We start from the raw sequence: 17499 nt of genomic DNA on the forward strand, positions 1-17499 counted from the left end.
TCCACCTCTTTTTTTCCATCCTCCTATTCACCCTGCGCACATGACTCCCCATTTTCTCCACTTTTTATCCCCCACACTTTTCCCATGACGTCTCCTCCTCTCCATGCTGTGGTTTCTTTTTCTTATCTTCAACCTTTGATTTTCTTCCTTCCCACCCTTTTCCACATTTTCACATCTTACTCACCAAATAACAATTTTTCCCTCTCGCACCTACCCCTGCCTCATGTTCTCCTCTCTCCTCTCACCCATTATCCCCTCTCCTTCCCCTTAACTGTCCTGTTCCCAGACTCCCTGCAGCATGTCCTGGGGGAGTATGGACTGGTGAGGCCGATCAGTGTGGACGCAGAGGGCCGCTTCCTGTCACACGCCGTCTCAGCTGGCCGAATGGCAGGAGGGCAGTCCCGTAGGCGCCGGAAGAGGGAGGTAGGAGTAGGCAATGATGAGTGGGAAGGACCAAAAGGAGAGCCTGTGGCCTTTCAGGAAAAGCTTTACTACAACGTCACCATCTTCGGCCGGGAGTTCCACCTGCGCTTGCGCCACAATGCCAGGCTGGTGGCCCCCGGAGCCAAGATGGAGTGGCATGATGACAGCGACAGCGCCCGGCACTCAGAGCCACTGCACGATGAATGCTTGTACGTGGGGGACATCACAGACACACCAGGAGCCACTGTGGCTATAAGCAACTGTGACGGCCTGGTGAGTGGACAAACCTGTGTTAACTCTTATCTGTCTAACTGCTAAAATGTTCACTGAGCTCGCTGTGAAGGTGCCCGTGGACAGAGTGACACGAGGGACATGAGAGAGCAGATGATGCATGTCTCAGTTTGTAGGGGAGCTCTTTGTTTGAAAAAGGTTGATATAAAGTTTCAACATAACAGCAAAAGCAATACATTTTTGCCCCTTGACCCCGTCTCTGGTTGACCCCATAGCTCAGATGTTGTAATGGTGTCAAACTTTTGATTTACACTGCTTTTCTCCTCTAAACTGGTTGTAACATCAAGCCTGCCATGAGAAATGCCTGAGTCATGTTTTCATTCCTCTGTCCTCTGCCCCTTTTAGTTTGCTCATGTAAAAGGAGGAAGGGATTATTAAAGCACTACACTGATATTTGACAGATAACCTCAATATGTATGATATCTCAGCAAAATGCTTTTAGAATAACATTTAGCTGGCTTGTACTGCTCACTATATGCTGATGCTGAAGCCTTGGACAAATAGCAGACACTACATCAGCATTTGAATTGAAACTGCCACCATATAATATTTTGGTTGCACAACAGTTGCTGAAATAGCCTGAATTGTAAATGCTTTTAATAGAGCTGATGATGAATAGAGGAAAAGAGATGGCAAACAGTTGGTGAATGGCTGTCTGCAAGGGAGAGAAGTGAGAGATAGATTGTGTGAAGAATGTGCACAGGAACTGCTGAGATGAGAGGATGCAGAAAGATGGAGACCAGTGCCCAGAGGGTGAGATGGAGGGGACAAGTGCAAGAGATAAGCCTTGGGGCAGGGGAAAAAAGTAAATAGGAGTAAAAAATGGGCAAAGAATGTGTACTGGGAATGATGAGATTGGGGGGAGGAGTTCCCCTCATTAGGAAAAGTGTTCATTAGTCAGCCAGATCAGCCCGCCACTGGAGCTGAGTAGCAGCGACTGGATCCGTTTAGGGTTGAGGACACAGGGGACTGAGCAAGCAGCTGAGAGAGCAGGCAGGGAGCCAGGACAGCACAAGCCTGACATGCCCACTTAGCCTGACACCAGCCAGCAGCAACTCACTGCTACTGCTGCTCGCTCCGGCCCGTCATTCTGCCATTCTATTGGCAATTCCTAGGAAAGGTTGCTGTCAATGTGTAGTTGTTAAATAAATAAATAAATAACAGATTACCAGTTAGCACCTAAGTGTCTGAATGCACTGCCAGATTTTAAAAGATGGGTTCACATGTTTCCAAGTCTGTCTTCCATAAAATAATACTCACATGCCCATGTGTACGTTGAAACAGTTTTTGTTCACTTTAATAATTGTTTGTGTGTCATGCACATGCACAAGGATGGACACGTATGCACACAAGCTTGTGGGCAACGCAATACACAGTATTGCTGCCAGTTTTACGCTATTCCACTGTTGGACAGTTGGTGGTGGTAATGTAGCAATCTACCACCAGAGGCAAGAAAGAAGAAGACTGCAAGTTTTTATGACGAAGAATGCATTCAACACAGCTGTCAGGCCTCAAGGATTCCCACAATACATTTTGGTGAAAAATACTGAATGTTAACATAACTGCACAGGGCACCTTTAAGTGCAGTTAAAGCTAATATCAAACTTTAGCAATCAAAGTAAGATGAGTCAAGTGGGTATCTTCCAAAGTTATGGTCTGTTTAGTACAAAATGATGTCTTTTATTTTACCATCCCTCCACCGCAGCTCAGCAAGAAAATATTGAACAATGAAACAAATAAGGAATTTTATTCAAAAAATAATGTAATATATGAAAATAGTCACTTTGTCTAACTCAGACTGCTGATGTCTTATACTGGCTTCAGCTAAATTTCTACTGGATGAGGACGGAGGATTTTGTCCCCCAAAGCTTACATAAGTTTCATTAGAAAGGGATCTCTTCAGGGCCCGTATGGACAGAAGGAATTGTGAGCATGTGAGTGTTGTGAACAATGTGAACCTATCCTTTAAAATCATGTTTGTTGAGGCTGTTTGCAAAATGTAATCTTGTAGCATTTTCCTTGTTGAAATTGCTGAGGAGTAAAAGTATGTCGTTAACAATGAAAATTTATAGGACAAATTATTTATCAGTGCTGAAGATAGCCAAACCAAATAGTCAAATAAGGAAAAGCCCTTTTATATAATTACATTAGTGCTGTCCACTTATATTTAATTTGTTTCTCTGTGCCTCTGAGCAACTCCTGTCATTAGTAATCAATTCTTACAACCTCCTCAAGCATGCCTAGAAATATAGCCAAGCTCTGTCAGGTTCTGCCGAAGCTCTGCTGCCGCATCTGCTTTTTCAAACCCAGCAGAGCCAGCTCTGCCCTGCTGTGCCCACTTCCTCAGTGACCCAGCCACCTGGTTAGAGCCTTTTCTGCCCTGTGTTGCATTTTACAGCCAAGAACCTCTTGCTGGCTGTGATCCAGGGTGTGTGATGATATAATAAAGAGGCAAAGGAGGGAAGATGAAGAGGGCAAAGGGTATAGATTTCAAGAAGTAGCAAATGACCAGAATAAATAAGAGAGCGTGAAAGAGTGCAGGGAAAAAGGAAACTTTTGAATTGATAAATGACCTTTGGAGCTGTGATCAGCTGGTTAGTTCTCTGGATGGTTGAGGAGAGGCAGCACACTGTACTGTGTGTGTGTGTGTGTGTGTGTGTGTGTGTGTGTGTGTGTGTGTGTGTGTGTGTGTGTGTGTGTGTGTGTGTGTGTGTGTGTGTGTGTGTGTGTGTGTGTGTGTGTGTGTGTGTGTGTGTGTGCGCGCGCGCGCGCGCGCGTGTGCCTCTGGCCCCACTTGTGGTCTTTCCTTCAGCGTCACCTACAGTATTTGTTCAGAGATGTGGAGGCTGTGTTGGCCTGATTTTGTGCACATGTGGGTGTGAGGTCAGGTGTGTGTGTGTGTGTGTTTAGGACTTATGTGGAATGTTGAGTGTCAGCAGAGCTGCTTTTCATTTTTCTAGAAGAGACGGAAAGACATAGTGATGGGAGTTATGGCTATTATCCATGCTAGATAATTCTGTCATTGTGACGTGCTAGTAGGGACTGTCACACTGTACACAGGGTGCTTACAATGTCTGAGCGCATACTCTCAGCCAGGAATGCAATGATTTTCACTTTGGAAGTTTATTCATTTTCATCAAATAAATCAGAGCCTCTTATATTTAAGCTTTTTTTTAGTTTTTATGAAAGTCTGTTTATGAGCACTGTTTACTAGAACATAGAGCATGTTCTGAAGTTCATGATTTAATAGTTGAAGTAGTTTTATCCTTTATGTAGCCACAAGCACACAGACAGACAAAGAGATTATGTTGAGAGCAATTAGTATTATGTGACCATTTCTATACTCTGAATGCTCAGAATGCACCAATGTGACCCAGCAAAAGTAAAACCGAGAAAGAAAGAAGAATCTTGAATAGACCATCTTCAAAAAAATGCAATAAGTAAAATGGAAAAGTATGGATAAACAGAAGGTCTCGCATTGCCAGACCTACGTACCTCCACAGCGCTTCGGAGGAGGGTCTGGCTAGTCCACACAACGTTCTTGGGTAGGAGGAAAATGTGCTCTGGTTTATTGGCATTTCTTTAAACCAATCACAATCGTCTTGGGTGGCGCTAAGCACCAGATGGAGCAACGGCGCCTCTGCAAAATAGCCTCGGGAAGGAACTTGTTTTGGTGGAACCGGTACGTTCAAAGGTTGTTTTAGTCATGCAACAGAAAACTGAGATTGGACAGCTAGCTGTCAGGATTTACCCTCCAGGGATCTGAGGAGCAGTTAACCATAGTTCTCATAAATCGACCGGAGCTTGCCAACGCAAAGAAAGCGGAAGGTGAGGGACATCCGGCGGAATTTCCAGTTTTTCACAAATAGGCCAATTTATCTTTGCTATTAATATGTTGGATTCATATTAATGTATGTTTTCAGACATATTTAAATTTTTGAACAAAGAAACTTTCAAAAAATGTAAAAACAAAAATGTTTAACATAATTTGGTGGCCCCCCTGCACTAACTCTGAGGACCCCATAGGGGTCACGGACCCCCTGTTGAAGATGTGTGGACTAGACAGAAGGTAATAGAGTAAAATCATTTCTAAAAGTTTTAAATATCGTCATCTTCCACCAGGATCTACTTAACCTTCAAACCATAAACACATATCCAGATATCTATCTCTAGTGTGAGGTGCCTGTTTTCCAGATGGGCCACAGCACCCCAGATAATCAGCAAGTTCTGACAAATTCTAGGGCAGCTTCAGGTTACCGTGGGAACAGCAGGTCACACAGGTCTGTGGAGCTGATAGGCATGCACAGGGAAAAGCCAGAAATGAGATCCAGCTCTATTTCCAGCTGAAATGAGATCCAGCTTGGTGACAAGTGATCTTCATGTCTCAGAGGAAGTGCGTTGCCTGTCATTTTGGGGTTTACTCATAAAATCCAGGTGGGTGCACACTTTGATGACAGCACACGTGTCGTTCATTGTACACTTTCACATGTACATGCACACTGCACACCTTTGCTGAAGTGGGAATCATGTGCTCCAGCACGCGCCACACCTACAGTATGGTCAGATGCTCTGACACACAGCAGGGACAGACAGCAGCCAAAAGCAAACTTCCCCTGAACCAAATTTACCACGCTGCATGACAAAAACGTGTGCACACATTTCTCTTAATGTCTCCACCCCTCGCTCCTTTCGCTGTCTTCCTTCTTTTGCTCTCTCTGTCTCGTGTTTCTTGGCCAGCAGCACTAGCAGCAAGCAGGAGAGCTTTCCTAATGATGGTATTAAAAGATAGTCAGGAAAATGACAGAGAAAGCGAGAGAAAAAGAATGTGGCAGACAGCTTTTTGCTCCCCAACACCCACAGATTCAAAAAAGAAAGACACAGTGTTCCTTTAGTGAGCAGTCTTTGTCTGTTTTTAGCAGCAGCTCTGCTCCCAAGTGTTGATCAGACAAGTGGCGTTGAGGGTTAAGGGTATTGCCCACTGTCTATGCAGTAAAAAGTTTAGAACCAAGAAGCTGGATCTGGACGTTACGCATAGTATCTGTATCATCATTAGTTGGCAGCTAATTAGCCCTGATCCTGTGCAGGTGTTGCCCTTTGTATATTCTGATATGCCATATTTATGTATGGCTGTGTGCTTCAGTCTGTTCATGCGTGTTATTAGTGCACAGTAGGAATGCTGGAAGGCGGCGGTGTTATTTTGGTGCTTTCATTGAAAAGACTCAACAGCAACAGCAAGGAGAAATGCCAATTTTTTCAAGCATTGACAGGTGTTTTGTTTATTTCTTTTCTGTGGGCGGGTGCTTAGAGATGGCACATTCTTCTCTTTCAGGGTAACACTGCTAATTTAATTTATTGAAATTATGTTGTGATTGTTATATGACTGCAATTAATAAGGTTTTAAAGTTACTTAACATTACAAAGCCACTAAACGCACACACAGTCTGCATACACCCAATTCTGTGCCAGCAGAGCTCTTAGTCATGTGTGAGTGTGTTGACAGTGGGGCAGGCCATTCACAATAATAGCCCCAGCACTACACTAAATGGCAGCAGTACGGATACTTGCGCTAGCCATGCCCCTGGAATAGGCTCAGTCATTACCTCCGCAGTAGGAGTCAATAGAAAAGGCAGCCCTGGGCTGAGCCAACCCATCCATTCATCTATCCAGCCCGGCAGTTTAGCTTGGTCAGGCGTGGCAGCTCACTGGGCCTTACAGTGTGTTATTCCACCCCGGGTCACACGATAAGCAGCTCTCAACTGTAATCAGCTCAAATTGAAACGATGACATCAATTACAGCACGGCGCACAGCTGTTATTGACCTCAGCCCTCACTAGCTGTGTAGAGGAGACTGCGTGTATGTAGAGGAAACAAAAAAAGTGGAGGAGTGATGGTTGAGGAACGCTAGCAGGAACCGCATGGCTGGAGGGAGGGCCGGGTGTGGAGAGGCTAGACTGCTGAGGCATGGTATGAATGGAGAGACAGACAGACAGCGAGAGAGAGAAACATGTTCTCAGTATCTGATTGCAGGTTCTACCCCTGCAGTGTAGCTCCACTCAAACACACAATTATTCAATCTAGAGCTATTATCAGACAGAGAGAGAAATAGAGGAAGAGAGGGTGGGAGAGAAAGAGAGAGAGAGTCAGACAGACCGAGAGCAGGCCCATTCTGAGGAACACTATACAGAGCAAAGGAGTGCTTTTACCAGAGCTGTGATTACTGCCTCTCACTCAGTGCACTTAACCAGCCCCCTTGACTCTCTTTGTCTCGCTCTCTGTCATTCACAGAGTGCTGGCTCAGAGCACACGGTTTGTTTGAGTGGTTGAAATAACAGGATTCATTCGAGAAAATGGAACAGTGGAACCCCAATAATTATAGGGAAACACCTCTGTGATGTCACGATAACAGCAGGTTATTTTGATACTAAAATCAGCTCACGGAAATGATGCAGTAGTGGGGATAGAATAGTTCACTGTACATGTGCTGTCAAAAGGAAACATGGTTCCTGGATGTCATGGTGATATCCCAGACTTTGGGCTATATGTTTAACAGTGCAATGACCAGTGCATAGTCATTGCTTGTTATTTTGGTTCATATACGTGAAGTGTGTTTTCCACAAAAGGTGGGTAACATGGAAAAACGGAGGGTGTACAGTAATGATTAATGAATTATCTTCTCAGACAGTCACATTTACTGATTTCATAACAGCTGGGCCAGTCATAATAGCACATGATGAAATTACTTTACCTCCATCCCAATGTATAGGTGCAATTTTTTTGTCTGAGAGGTGCAGAGTGTTGAGCCGTGAATATAGGAAAGGCAGACTACATGCCTTTGTATATTGAGTTTGTGTTTGTGTGGGTAGCGTAGTCACCGTGCTAATCACAATGATCCAAACACCTTTTGGCTCTCCTCCTATGATTGCCATGTGCACAGTGGAGGGCAAAAACCCCAAATACCAGATGAATGGACAAAAAGCATTTCATGGTCCGAACAGAATTCAAAGAATCAGGGGTCACAATTAGGAGATCAACTGTTTCAGTGACCAAAATAAAGTTAATTCTCTGAAGCCCAGCTTGCCTGTCGGTCAGTCAATCAGTCAGCCAGCAAGTCCCACAGACCGCAGGGCAGTGCAGGAAACTGATCGATGCTATCCCCATCAGCAGTTCTCGAGCTAACAGGCCCCAGCAGCCTCTGTGAAGGATCTTGGAAACAGGACGAGAAATCCTCCGTGTTCCAGCGTTTTAACAAACCTTCTGCCTGCCTAGCCCTGGCTGACCCAGCCCACGTCTCCTGTGGCCGCACCGTTTTACCTCCCCTCTGCCACACAAGTTGCTTTGTACCCTGAAAGTTTTCCCCACATAATCCTCACATACACATCACAACATGAGAGAGAGTGAGGATGAGAGAGAAAGGAGGGTAGGTGGAGGAAAACGACACTAACACAAATGGTGAGGGAGGAAAGCACAGTGGAATCTTAATGTGCCCAAACCTGAACAAGAACAACGGCAGCATCATAACAGTCGCCACCTGCTCAGTGCTCAATCAGAAGGGATGGAGTGTATGGAGGGAGGGAGGAGACACTCTTCTTGATTAGCATGAAAAAAAAAAACACTTTTTATTTTCGCTTCCTCTCCGCTAAGTTCATTTGCCTGCTTCCAGAGGCTAGTACACTTCTCTTACTGATCATGGATATTTTATGTTTGCCAGTTGCTTTCACTGCATGAGTGCATACTTAAACCCCCTACACTAAAAAAAATGTGTGTGCATTTTGTCCCAGTCTGATCTAATTAGTTAGTCAAAATTTGTTTTTCCACTGGATTGAATTGTTTAGCTGTCTCGTTTGTATTTTCTGTTTGCATGTTCCTCAATGGAACAGAGACTGTCTGTCTGTATGTCTGTCTGCATCTCTGTCTTTATGCATAAAGTGTCTGAAAATCATTTTGCTTGGCGCTTACTGCAGCAGGCAGCTAAGCGGCAAGAATCGCACCTCATAACAGAAACTCACACCCTCCTCATCTAACTAAGGCTGCCTGTTTTTATTTTCCGCAATAGAGAAATAATCACTTTTTCTCTCCCGGTGTATTATGTTTTGGGTTTTTTTTGCCAGTGCATGAGGACCTCGGGAATTGTTAGTGTACCAGCATATGTAATATATTATATAATAATATATTGTATTCTAATAACTGACTCTGTGGGGGCTGGAGTGAAATAGCAGAAACAAAGAAACACATCTAGCGCTTTGATCACAGTGACTGATCGTCTGCCAGAGTGTACACAAAAAGCTTTGGATACTGCCTTACAATTACAACTAGAACTGCAAGCAGTTATGACGGGGTCCAAGCCTCATCTTGCCAGTTGCCCCTGATCTCAATCTTTTTGCTGATAGAATTTAATTTGGCCCAGATATGATGAAGTTTGTGTTTGGTAGCTAGCTAGGAAATATTATTTGGTCTTAAAATGCACATACCTTAACTTTTGAAAATTCTTTTGATAACTTTTGGTCAGGTCCATCTGGAGATGTTAGGTACCAGGATTCCTGCATATCAGTCGCACGGCGTAGGAGGAGTTCAAAAAATTTGGTTTTGCACATTGCATTGCAAAAAACTTTTACCGGAAATGGGCGTGGCCTATATCCTGTGATTCAGCTTGATTCAAGGAACACGTGGGTGTAAGGTTTTCTAATGTGGGATGTGGGAGTTATAGGCAAAAACACGTTTGACGTCGTTATAGCGCGTTATGGTCTATATGTGTAATTTTTTGTATGTTAGGTCAATGAACCATTGTACATCTACAGTGTAAATTTAAAGTTGCTCACATTAGTTTAAGTGGTGAATCCAAACCTCGCTTCCATAGGCCATGCCCACTTTGACGAATCAGTACTCCACTGTAGGCGTGGCCTCAAGACTGGCCCTAGATGGTACCCTCAAAATGTAATAAAAATTGGATAAGCTGTTTATGAGATATAAACTTTTTGTACTTGTAGTGCCCCCTAGTGGCCAATTAAAATGAGTTGAGGAGCATCAGAGGGTCATGGCAAACAAGAATATAAAGTTTTGCATTGATATCATTTATTTTGCCCAAGATATGGCAAAGTTTATAGCAGGGGGGAGCCGCTCCAGCAGGGGACCCCAAACTTCCCTTTCATGTTTGTGTTTTCGTAGCTAGCTACGCAAATTTGTTTGTGTAATTTGCGCAATTTTCATCTGATAAAAATTCTTTTGATAACTTTTTGTCAGGTTGGTATGGAGATGCTACGTACCAAGTTTCGTACCAAATCGGTTGTACGGTGTAGAAGTTAGAAAAAGTAGGTTTACGAAAAATAGCGATTTTTGTGCATAAAAGTATAGGTGGAAATGGGCATGGCGTGGTGGTAGTGTATTTTTAATGTGCGATGTACGGTTTGGTTATAAGGCCATTACACGTTTGTTCTGCTATAGCGCCACCTAGTGGTTGAAGTGGCAGAATTTTTTTGTCCAAAGGTCCTTGCAGGGATCTTGACCAGTCCTGAAAATGGCCAATCACCATCAAGCACTTTATCAACACCCAATAGCAGGGGGATACAGGTGATATTTATCACAATATAAATGATTTCACTATTCTGTTAAGGTTAAGATTACCTTTAGCTTTAAATTCCCTAGTAAGAGATTTGAGAACCTGACCAGTAGGGGTGGGAATCACCAGAGGTCTCACAATACGATATCATCACGATACTTCTGTCATGATATGATATTATTGCGATTTTAAACATATTGCAATATTCTGCGATATACTGCAATGTATTACCTTTATTCCAACTTCAAATTTTTCCCAATTTCAAATTATGTCCCCAAAAGGAAACTTTGTCAACATCTGTTTCATCTAAAAAGATACATTTCTGTTTGTTCATCTCACTTCAATTTTATTGCTGCAAAATATGATTGTCGAGCAGACAAACTGACCAACACATATATAATGAAAGATTGATACTTGGCGTCTGTGTAACAAAACAGTATTGCCACGGAAAATATCGTGATACTATGCTGTATCGATTTTTTCCCCCTCCCCTCTTGACCAGGAATAATGTGAGCTGCAAACAGAAAAGTTATTTAAATACATAATCACTCAAAAATAACACAATCCTATCAGTCAAAATCCTTCTGAATCCCACAGTGTGAAGTGTTTACAGCTTATATCTTATTCATTAGTTAAAATCCCTCATTTATGATGATACCAATCAGAATAAGGTCTTTTGCTTTTTTTTATTCCCAGGAATAGGTCTAATTATTGGTTAAATGTTTGCATGTAATGGTAATGCTGGTAATGCTTTAGGTGATTAGTGCATTTGGTGATATTTGCAATCTTTGTGGCACATGTCTTCTTTGTGTTGGACTTTAAGTGACATTATCCTACCCGTTTAGGGGGTAGAATGGGTGTCACAATTCTCCAAATCCACAATTCAATTTGACTTTTAATTTTGAGGTCACAATTCCATTTTCGATTTACACATTTTCTTTTCAGCAGTGACGGCAATGCTACAGTAAGAGCCACTAGATGGCAGAAGGGTACATAACAACAGCAGTTTGAGTTTTTCAAAATGACCGAAGTGCAATTGAATGCAATGTTACTTTGGCGAGACGCACATGAACATGCCATGAAGTAGTGGCTATGGTTTCTGGAAAAGAGCAGCTGTAGGCTACCGGTAAGCCAACATTACCCTTTTAGTTGCATGCTACAAGCCGGTAAGGTGCGCTTTGTCTGTTGTTTTTTTAATCTTCAGACATGCGCAAGTAGGCGGGGGTGGAGCAAGAAAAAAAAATATTGGGGGAATCGCAGATCCTACTTCTGATTTTGATAGTCGAAATTGAAAGCTCATTTCGATCAATTTTCATGATCAGTGTTTATATAATTTATATATCGCCCAGCCCTTTTTACAAGTATCTGATTTAACCCTCAATTCGCCTCTGTTGTGTTGAAAGTGTCCTTGAGCAAAAGTCCTTATTAGCTGCTTGCTTACTGCTGCATGTAGCCAGTCCTGACCTCTGGTCTCCTTGGAAAGAGGAAAGAAATGCCGATGAGGGATCAATAAAGAAGCATCTTAATGTTTTCTGAAGGCTGTTGAGGCCCTTCTACACAGTTATGTCATTGGCATATGGAGTGTGTGTGGTTTAGTGTGTTACAAAGTGCATTAAGGTGCTCAGCTATTAAAATAGGAATAAGGGGTTAAAAGATAAATGATAAAATAGCTCTGCTGTCAGACTTAGTCTATTATTGGTTATGTTTATGGCCATAGCCAGAATTGTGCAACCTTGTAACTGCTATCCTCAGTGAGGATGGATACCCAAACCGACGGGCCGGGTTCGGATAGATATTTAGAAATTATGTTCAGGTTCGGGTCGGTCACATCAGCACTATAAGGCATTGTGATAATTATGTAGGTGCACGCCTTTTGTTAATGTGCACTTGTTGTCCTGTGTGCGCTGATGCGCTCATCTATTGACATTTCCGAATGCCTTCCTGCAGTTGCTTAATAAAAGCGTGCTTCCCACACAAACAAACGTACAAATGTGTCATCAGTATGAGGAAAAAATTTGATTTTAACTGTGTTGGGCTCGGTTCGGGCTCGGACATAAATATCTTAATGCCTGTCGGACGTGGGCCGGGTTCAGTTACTGCTCTGTCGGACAGGGGCCGGGCTCGGACAGAAACATGTGGCCCGATCTGCACACTCATCATCACTAACACAGACACACAGACACACACACACACCCACACACACACACACACAGCGCGATGATTGACAGCATCACAAAGGGAAATATTTTTTTTCTCAGAGGCTAATCCTCTCCCTCTCTATTTCACACACACTGACACTCAGACACAGACACACTGGGGAGAAGGGACTTATTGTCAGGTTGTGCTCTATCTCCACAGTTCATTTCTAATCCTCTTTCTCCCTTTCTGTACTGTCTCCCCACTTTTTCACCCACTCCTACACACACCTAGCCTGACAAGCCAGACCCACATCAAGATGTTGGGTCTGGGAACTCTCCATTGACGGAGCTCAATCCGAGGGGCGGGATAAACGGTTGTCTTTCAAATTCTCTCTGCACGCAATAGGATAGCGCTACAACCAGGCAGAGCCACGAAGAAGGTAGCGAAGCTAGTTGATAGATTAAACTTTTGCCATATCCGGTCGGTAAAATTCCGAACACATCTTCCTTTTTTAAGAATGATTTCTGTGCCGTTCTTTTCTCAAAGAAAAGCTTAACTCCAAGTCTTCCAGAAGACAGCAGCCATAAGCCCGCCCACCGACTCTATACACAATGTGATTGGCCTGACCAGAGTTTGGTTTTTCCAGCTCACAAGTCAACGGAGAGTACCTAGACCCCCCTGGCTGCAAAATAAATTTGCTGCCACTAGGGTGCGTCTAGATTTCTAGGCTAACACACACCACCACCACTACCACCACCCGGACTGTAAGTAGTTCAAGGCTGGGATCCTCCACACAAGTCCACATTTTGGCCACGTCAGCGAGACTGGCAACATGGGGAGAGTGGTGGGAGACTGCTGCATGTGAGGCAGGTTAGATGAGGAATTAGATACAATTGAAATGAAACACACTGGAGAAGAGACACTAATGGAGGAATGGAACAGAAGGGGGTGTTCTTTTTTTCCTTGAATTATGCTCCTCTTCTTCTCTCCTCTTCAATCCTCTCTTCTCCTCTCCCAGCAGCGGGGTGTATGTTTGCAGGGCGGGTGTGTCTGCAGCTGACTCTGATGCGATGTGACAGGGCCCTCCTCTCTGTCCTTTTTGCTGGTGTGTGGCAGCGTGAAGCCGGCATCCACCTCCGTCTTTTTTATCCCTTACCATCTCCTCATCTCTCTCACCGGTTGGGGGGAAAACATTTTTTTTCTGGGACTAGTTATGTGGCCATCCTCTCAGCCTGTCTCTCTGTCTGTTTGCATGTTGTGCGTAGGCCCGTATGGAGGTGTTTGTACCTTTCTCTGTGTCATCTTTAGCCATTTCTTTCAATTCAACCGAGCATGAAACAGAAAGGTATTTGCGCCAAACATGACAATACAGTAAATAAGGAATAACAGCTGTTCAAATATGAATCTCTTCAAGAAGATTAAATCAATAAACAGTCCAAATAAACATGATAATGATTAAACCTGAAAGGAAACCTGTTCCATCTGATCTGAGTGGATTTGAATTTTAAAGTAAAACTTTAAACTTTTTAAAGTATTGATAGGAGTTGCACATGAGGGGTGAGGTATTTTAGATCACATTTAATCCGGAAATGTGGGAAGTATGTTTTCTTAATATTTTGGCTGTGTTTGCAGAGCACACATTTCTTTTGAAAGTAGGGTGACCTCCCAGTTAGCCCTTCTATGGCTGTGTTAGCCTGTTTCCACAGCCACTCTGTGCTTACCGATGCTTATCTGGTCAAGGAATTTCTCAGTTTAGGGCCAGTAACAATGACCAGGCAGTCTTCCACTGTGTATATCCTGTTTAAGGCCAAGTCCATTCTCCTTTTTTTGTATTTCCTTCCCAATACCACTGATATTTGTTCTGTATTTTTGTGTGGTTGAGTTGTGTTGTGGAACTCAAGGCTTTCCTGAGGCGGTAAAGTAAACCCCAGGGCCACCTGTCAGATATAATGGGACCATTCACAATCTTCATACACTTATACTGAAGGTCCAAGTTGTGGTAGGTATTTATGGCCCTTTTTTGAAGATTACATATTAGTGGGTATAGGCCTCACTCAGCCCAGCATGCATTGTTAGAAGCTGCTTTTTAACTTTAAATGGCAATTCTGTAAATTAGAGTAAGTAATTGCCTAAATTATTTGTCCGTAGAAAATATTAAACCTTACACCCCTTTCAGTCAGCTTCCAAATCACAAGTCTCTATTTTTGGGATGTAAAATCAAAAGTAAGTGTTTCATAGTTTCACAACATGACTCAACACAATCAACTCTGAAATCGCTTCCAAATGTTTCATGAGATTCTGTATTACTCACACTGGCTTCGTTGTAGTGTTACTGGAGGTTTGTCACTTCCTTGGGTTTCCCGCCAAATAAAGCGAAATACTCCAATAATTCCTGCTGATGACTGTGACCAAATAATTACAGCAGGGATTTGTTTTGCCGAGGCCCTCGTGTTTTTTTACATGAGGACAGTAGCAGATGTTTTTTGATGTTTTCCTCTTAGTTATTCTTATTTTATTCCTTGTTCACTGCGCATCTGTCTCTGAAACTGCAGTTTTAATCACCATTAGAATTGCTAAATCCACCTCTGACTAAATGTGCATGCCGACAGGATGAGAGCCTTAAAGCTTGACAGGCAAAGAAAGGTGATGTTTTGGACCGAAGCACTCTCTGTCTGATGTGCTTTTTGTCTTAACTTTTCTCCCTCCCTCATTGCCCATCCATCTTTATCTCTCTTTTGCCCTCTCCACGTCCCTCTTCCTCCCTCCCTCCCACTAGAGTGCGTAGAGGTTATAGCCCCAGCTGAGCCACAAGCTGTTGTTGCCTCACACTGACTACTGTACCTGCTAATATGACCAGCGTGCCCAGTTTATCACGATGCTCTCAAGCTCTGCATGGGCAAGATCACTCAGACGATGGAAATGGTAAAAAAGCTGGTGTGGGATTGAACACAAACAACTACACCTGGACTGGAATTCATCATTTTAGTGTTAAGGTGAAAACCCGACATCCTTAGTTTTTTTATGTTAATGAAATATTCATTGTTAAGCAATCAGTGTTGTGATGTTTTTGCATTCCACCCCCACAGATACAATGGTAATGAGTGTTTGTGCTCCAAAATAGAGGTACAGAATTTTGTTTGAAAAAGTACATTTCTTTTACAGATGTATTATTAGGAACGTACAGTAAAGGGCCCCAGATGCTCATATTTTGATCCAGTTTAGCCTTAGTAGAACCAGTAAGAATTTGTACCAGTTCAGACTGATTTAAAGGAAGAGTCAATGAAGTAATACCAGGCACTAACTGAGACACCTGAATGGTGCATGGGCCAAGCACAGTGTGGCCCTATCGAACATAGACTGTGAAATGACGCAGACTGCCTTTCGTGGGAACTGTATATGGCAAATTGCGCTTTTCCGTGTCATGCATATGCATTCACGGGAGGGTTAAGGGCAAAATGGGAGTTTCTCATAAAGAGATGGGAGGGGCAGCATAAAGTGCGCCTAATTATGTATTTTGCGGTATGTACAAAAATCACCCGTGACAGAGCGCCTCTATTTTGCGGTGAAAATTCTCCACCTCTTAAAAGCAGGTGTAAACCAACCGCAAGCGGGTTTCCTCGCACATGCCTCCTGGTGAAATGGCAGCAGTAATCCAAGCAAGACGAAAACATAGGCCAAGGAGATGAGCTAAAAAGATTTTTGCCACAAGGATCACACTTTTTCAGTTAAGTGAACATGAAATCATTAAGTGTTACAGATTAAGCATGTAATATTACAGTTACTGGAAGAAATCAAAGATGACATCTGTGTCTTTAGCTGCATACTACCGACCAATAAGCTACGCTGTGTTGTCTGTGTGTGGGTTTTTTTCATCGGATTTGCGGAGTTGGAGAGAAAAAAAAACATAATATAAACATAGAATTTAATTAAATAGATCGGCCCCATTGTCACAATCCAGCTATTTGGATGACTATTGGCCCGATATTAGGATCAGGTGTCTCATTTAAAAAAAAAAATCTGATTTATAAAACCATGCGTAAGCACATCTGTAAGCAATGTTCCCTTTATAAATGACAGATTACCCACAAGTGTGCGTACGTGAATCAGCCTCTTATCCCGCCCTGTACGTGCCCCTTTTAACCATAAATAGTCAATGCAAACACCTCATGAATGCTGATGAGTATGTTAATGACCCTGGCAGTGGTTCTTTCGTTAAGCCGAATCATGACGACTGGCGGGGAAAAAGCTAAAAACTTCTCAGGCGCTCGGGAATTGCTGCAAATAGAATTATAATTTCGGCCTGTTCATGCACAGTGTAGGGAAACCTGATCTATAGACTACCTATATTAATAATACCGTCCAAAACGGCAGGCATTACGGCACTCGAGGACAGTTTCGATATACCAGACCTACAGTATATGATTATATTTAACAGAACTATATATTATAGCCAAACAAGCCTTAGTGATAAAGTTGAACATTATGTATAATATTTATATGAAACACTTAGCTGTCTGCCATTTACCGCTGGAAACAGACGGTATCCCCCAGAGTGGCGAGGACCTGTATTTGGACCGGGATGGCACGGTTCCCACGTGTTGCCCTCTCTACTGGACCCAATTCAGTACATAGATCCAAGAGCACAGCTTTAGGGAATTTAAATCGGCATATTAGCCAGTCATTGTCGTGGTCCCTGAAGTCAATTTCTCTCCTGAACTTTCCATTGGCATAGTCCTCCTGAAGGGCCAGCAGTGCCATCATGCAGCATTACGCACGGGGTCACCGCAGTATTTATATGTTTACAACAATTTGTGATTGTTAACACCTTGCCAAAATCACAGCATCAACTAGTGGTATCCCCCACCCGAGATACAATTTGAAGACGAAAGTGTAATAGGCAATAGGTTTGGTAATGAAGAGTGAGTTTTGTAGGTGGTTGTTTTTTCTTTTTTTCTGCTTGGCAGTGGCAGCTCTTTGCTGGCATCTTCTACTTACTTCAAACAAACTGCTCCTTCCTGTGTGCCAGAGGATTTTCACTGAATGTAAAATCATCTGGCTATACATGTCATGGCCCTGGTGATAAATAGTAGTAA

The 17499-nt window shown here is 43.0% G+C and overlaps 1 protein-coding gene across 6 annotated transcripts in view; it reads left to right on the top strand.

Annotated features, from left to right (window-relative positions):
* The window catches only part of LOC114562491 (A disintegrin and metalloproteinase with thrombospondin motifs 2), a 191402-nt gene that overhangs the window by 69974 nt on the left and 103929 nt on the right, over nucleotides 1-17499 (top strand). For all 6 annotated transcript variants that reach the window (XM_028588873.1, XM_028588875.1, XM_028588876.1 and 3 more), the window contains exon 2: nucleotides 287-696. In XM_028588873.1, coding sequence (XP_028444674.1) covers nucleotides 287-696 — 410 coding nt within the window. The remainder of the gene's footprint in view (nucleotides 1-286; nucleotides 697-17499) is intronic.

Source organism: Perca flavescens, chromosome 10, assembly GCF_004354835.1.
Source record: "Perca flavescens isolate YP-PL-M2 chromosome 10, PFLA_1.0, whole genome shotgun sequence".
Classification (NCBI taxonomy): domain Eukaryota; kingdom Metazoa; phylum Chordata; class Actinopteri; order Perciformes; family Percidae; genus Perca; species Perca flavescens.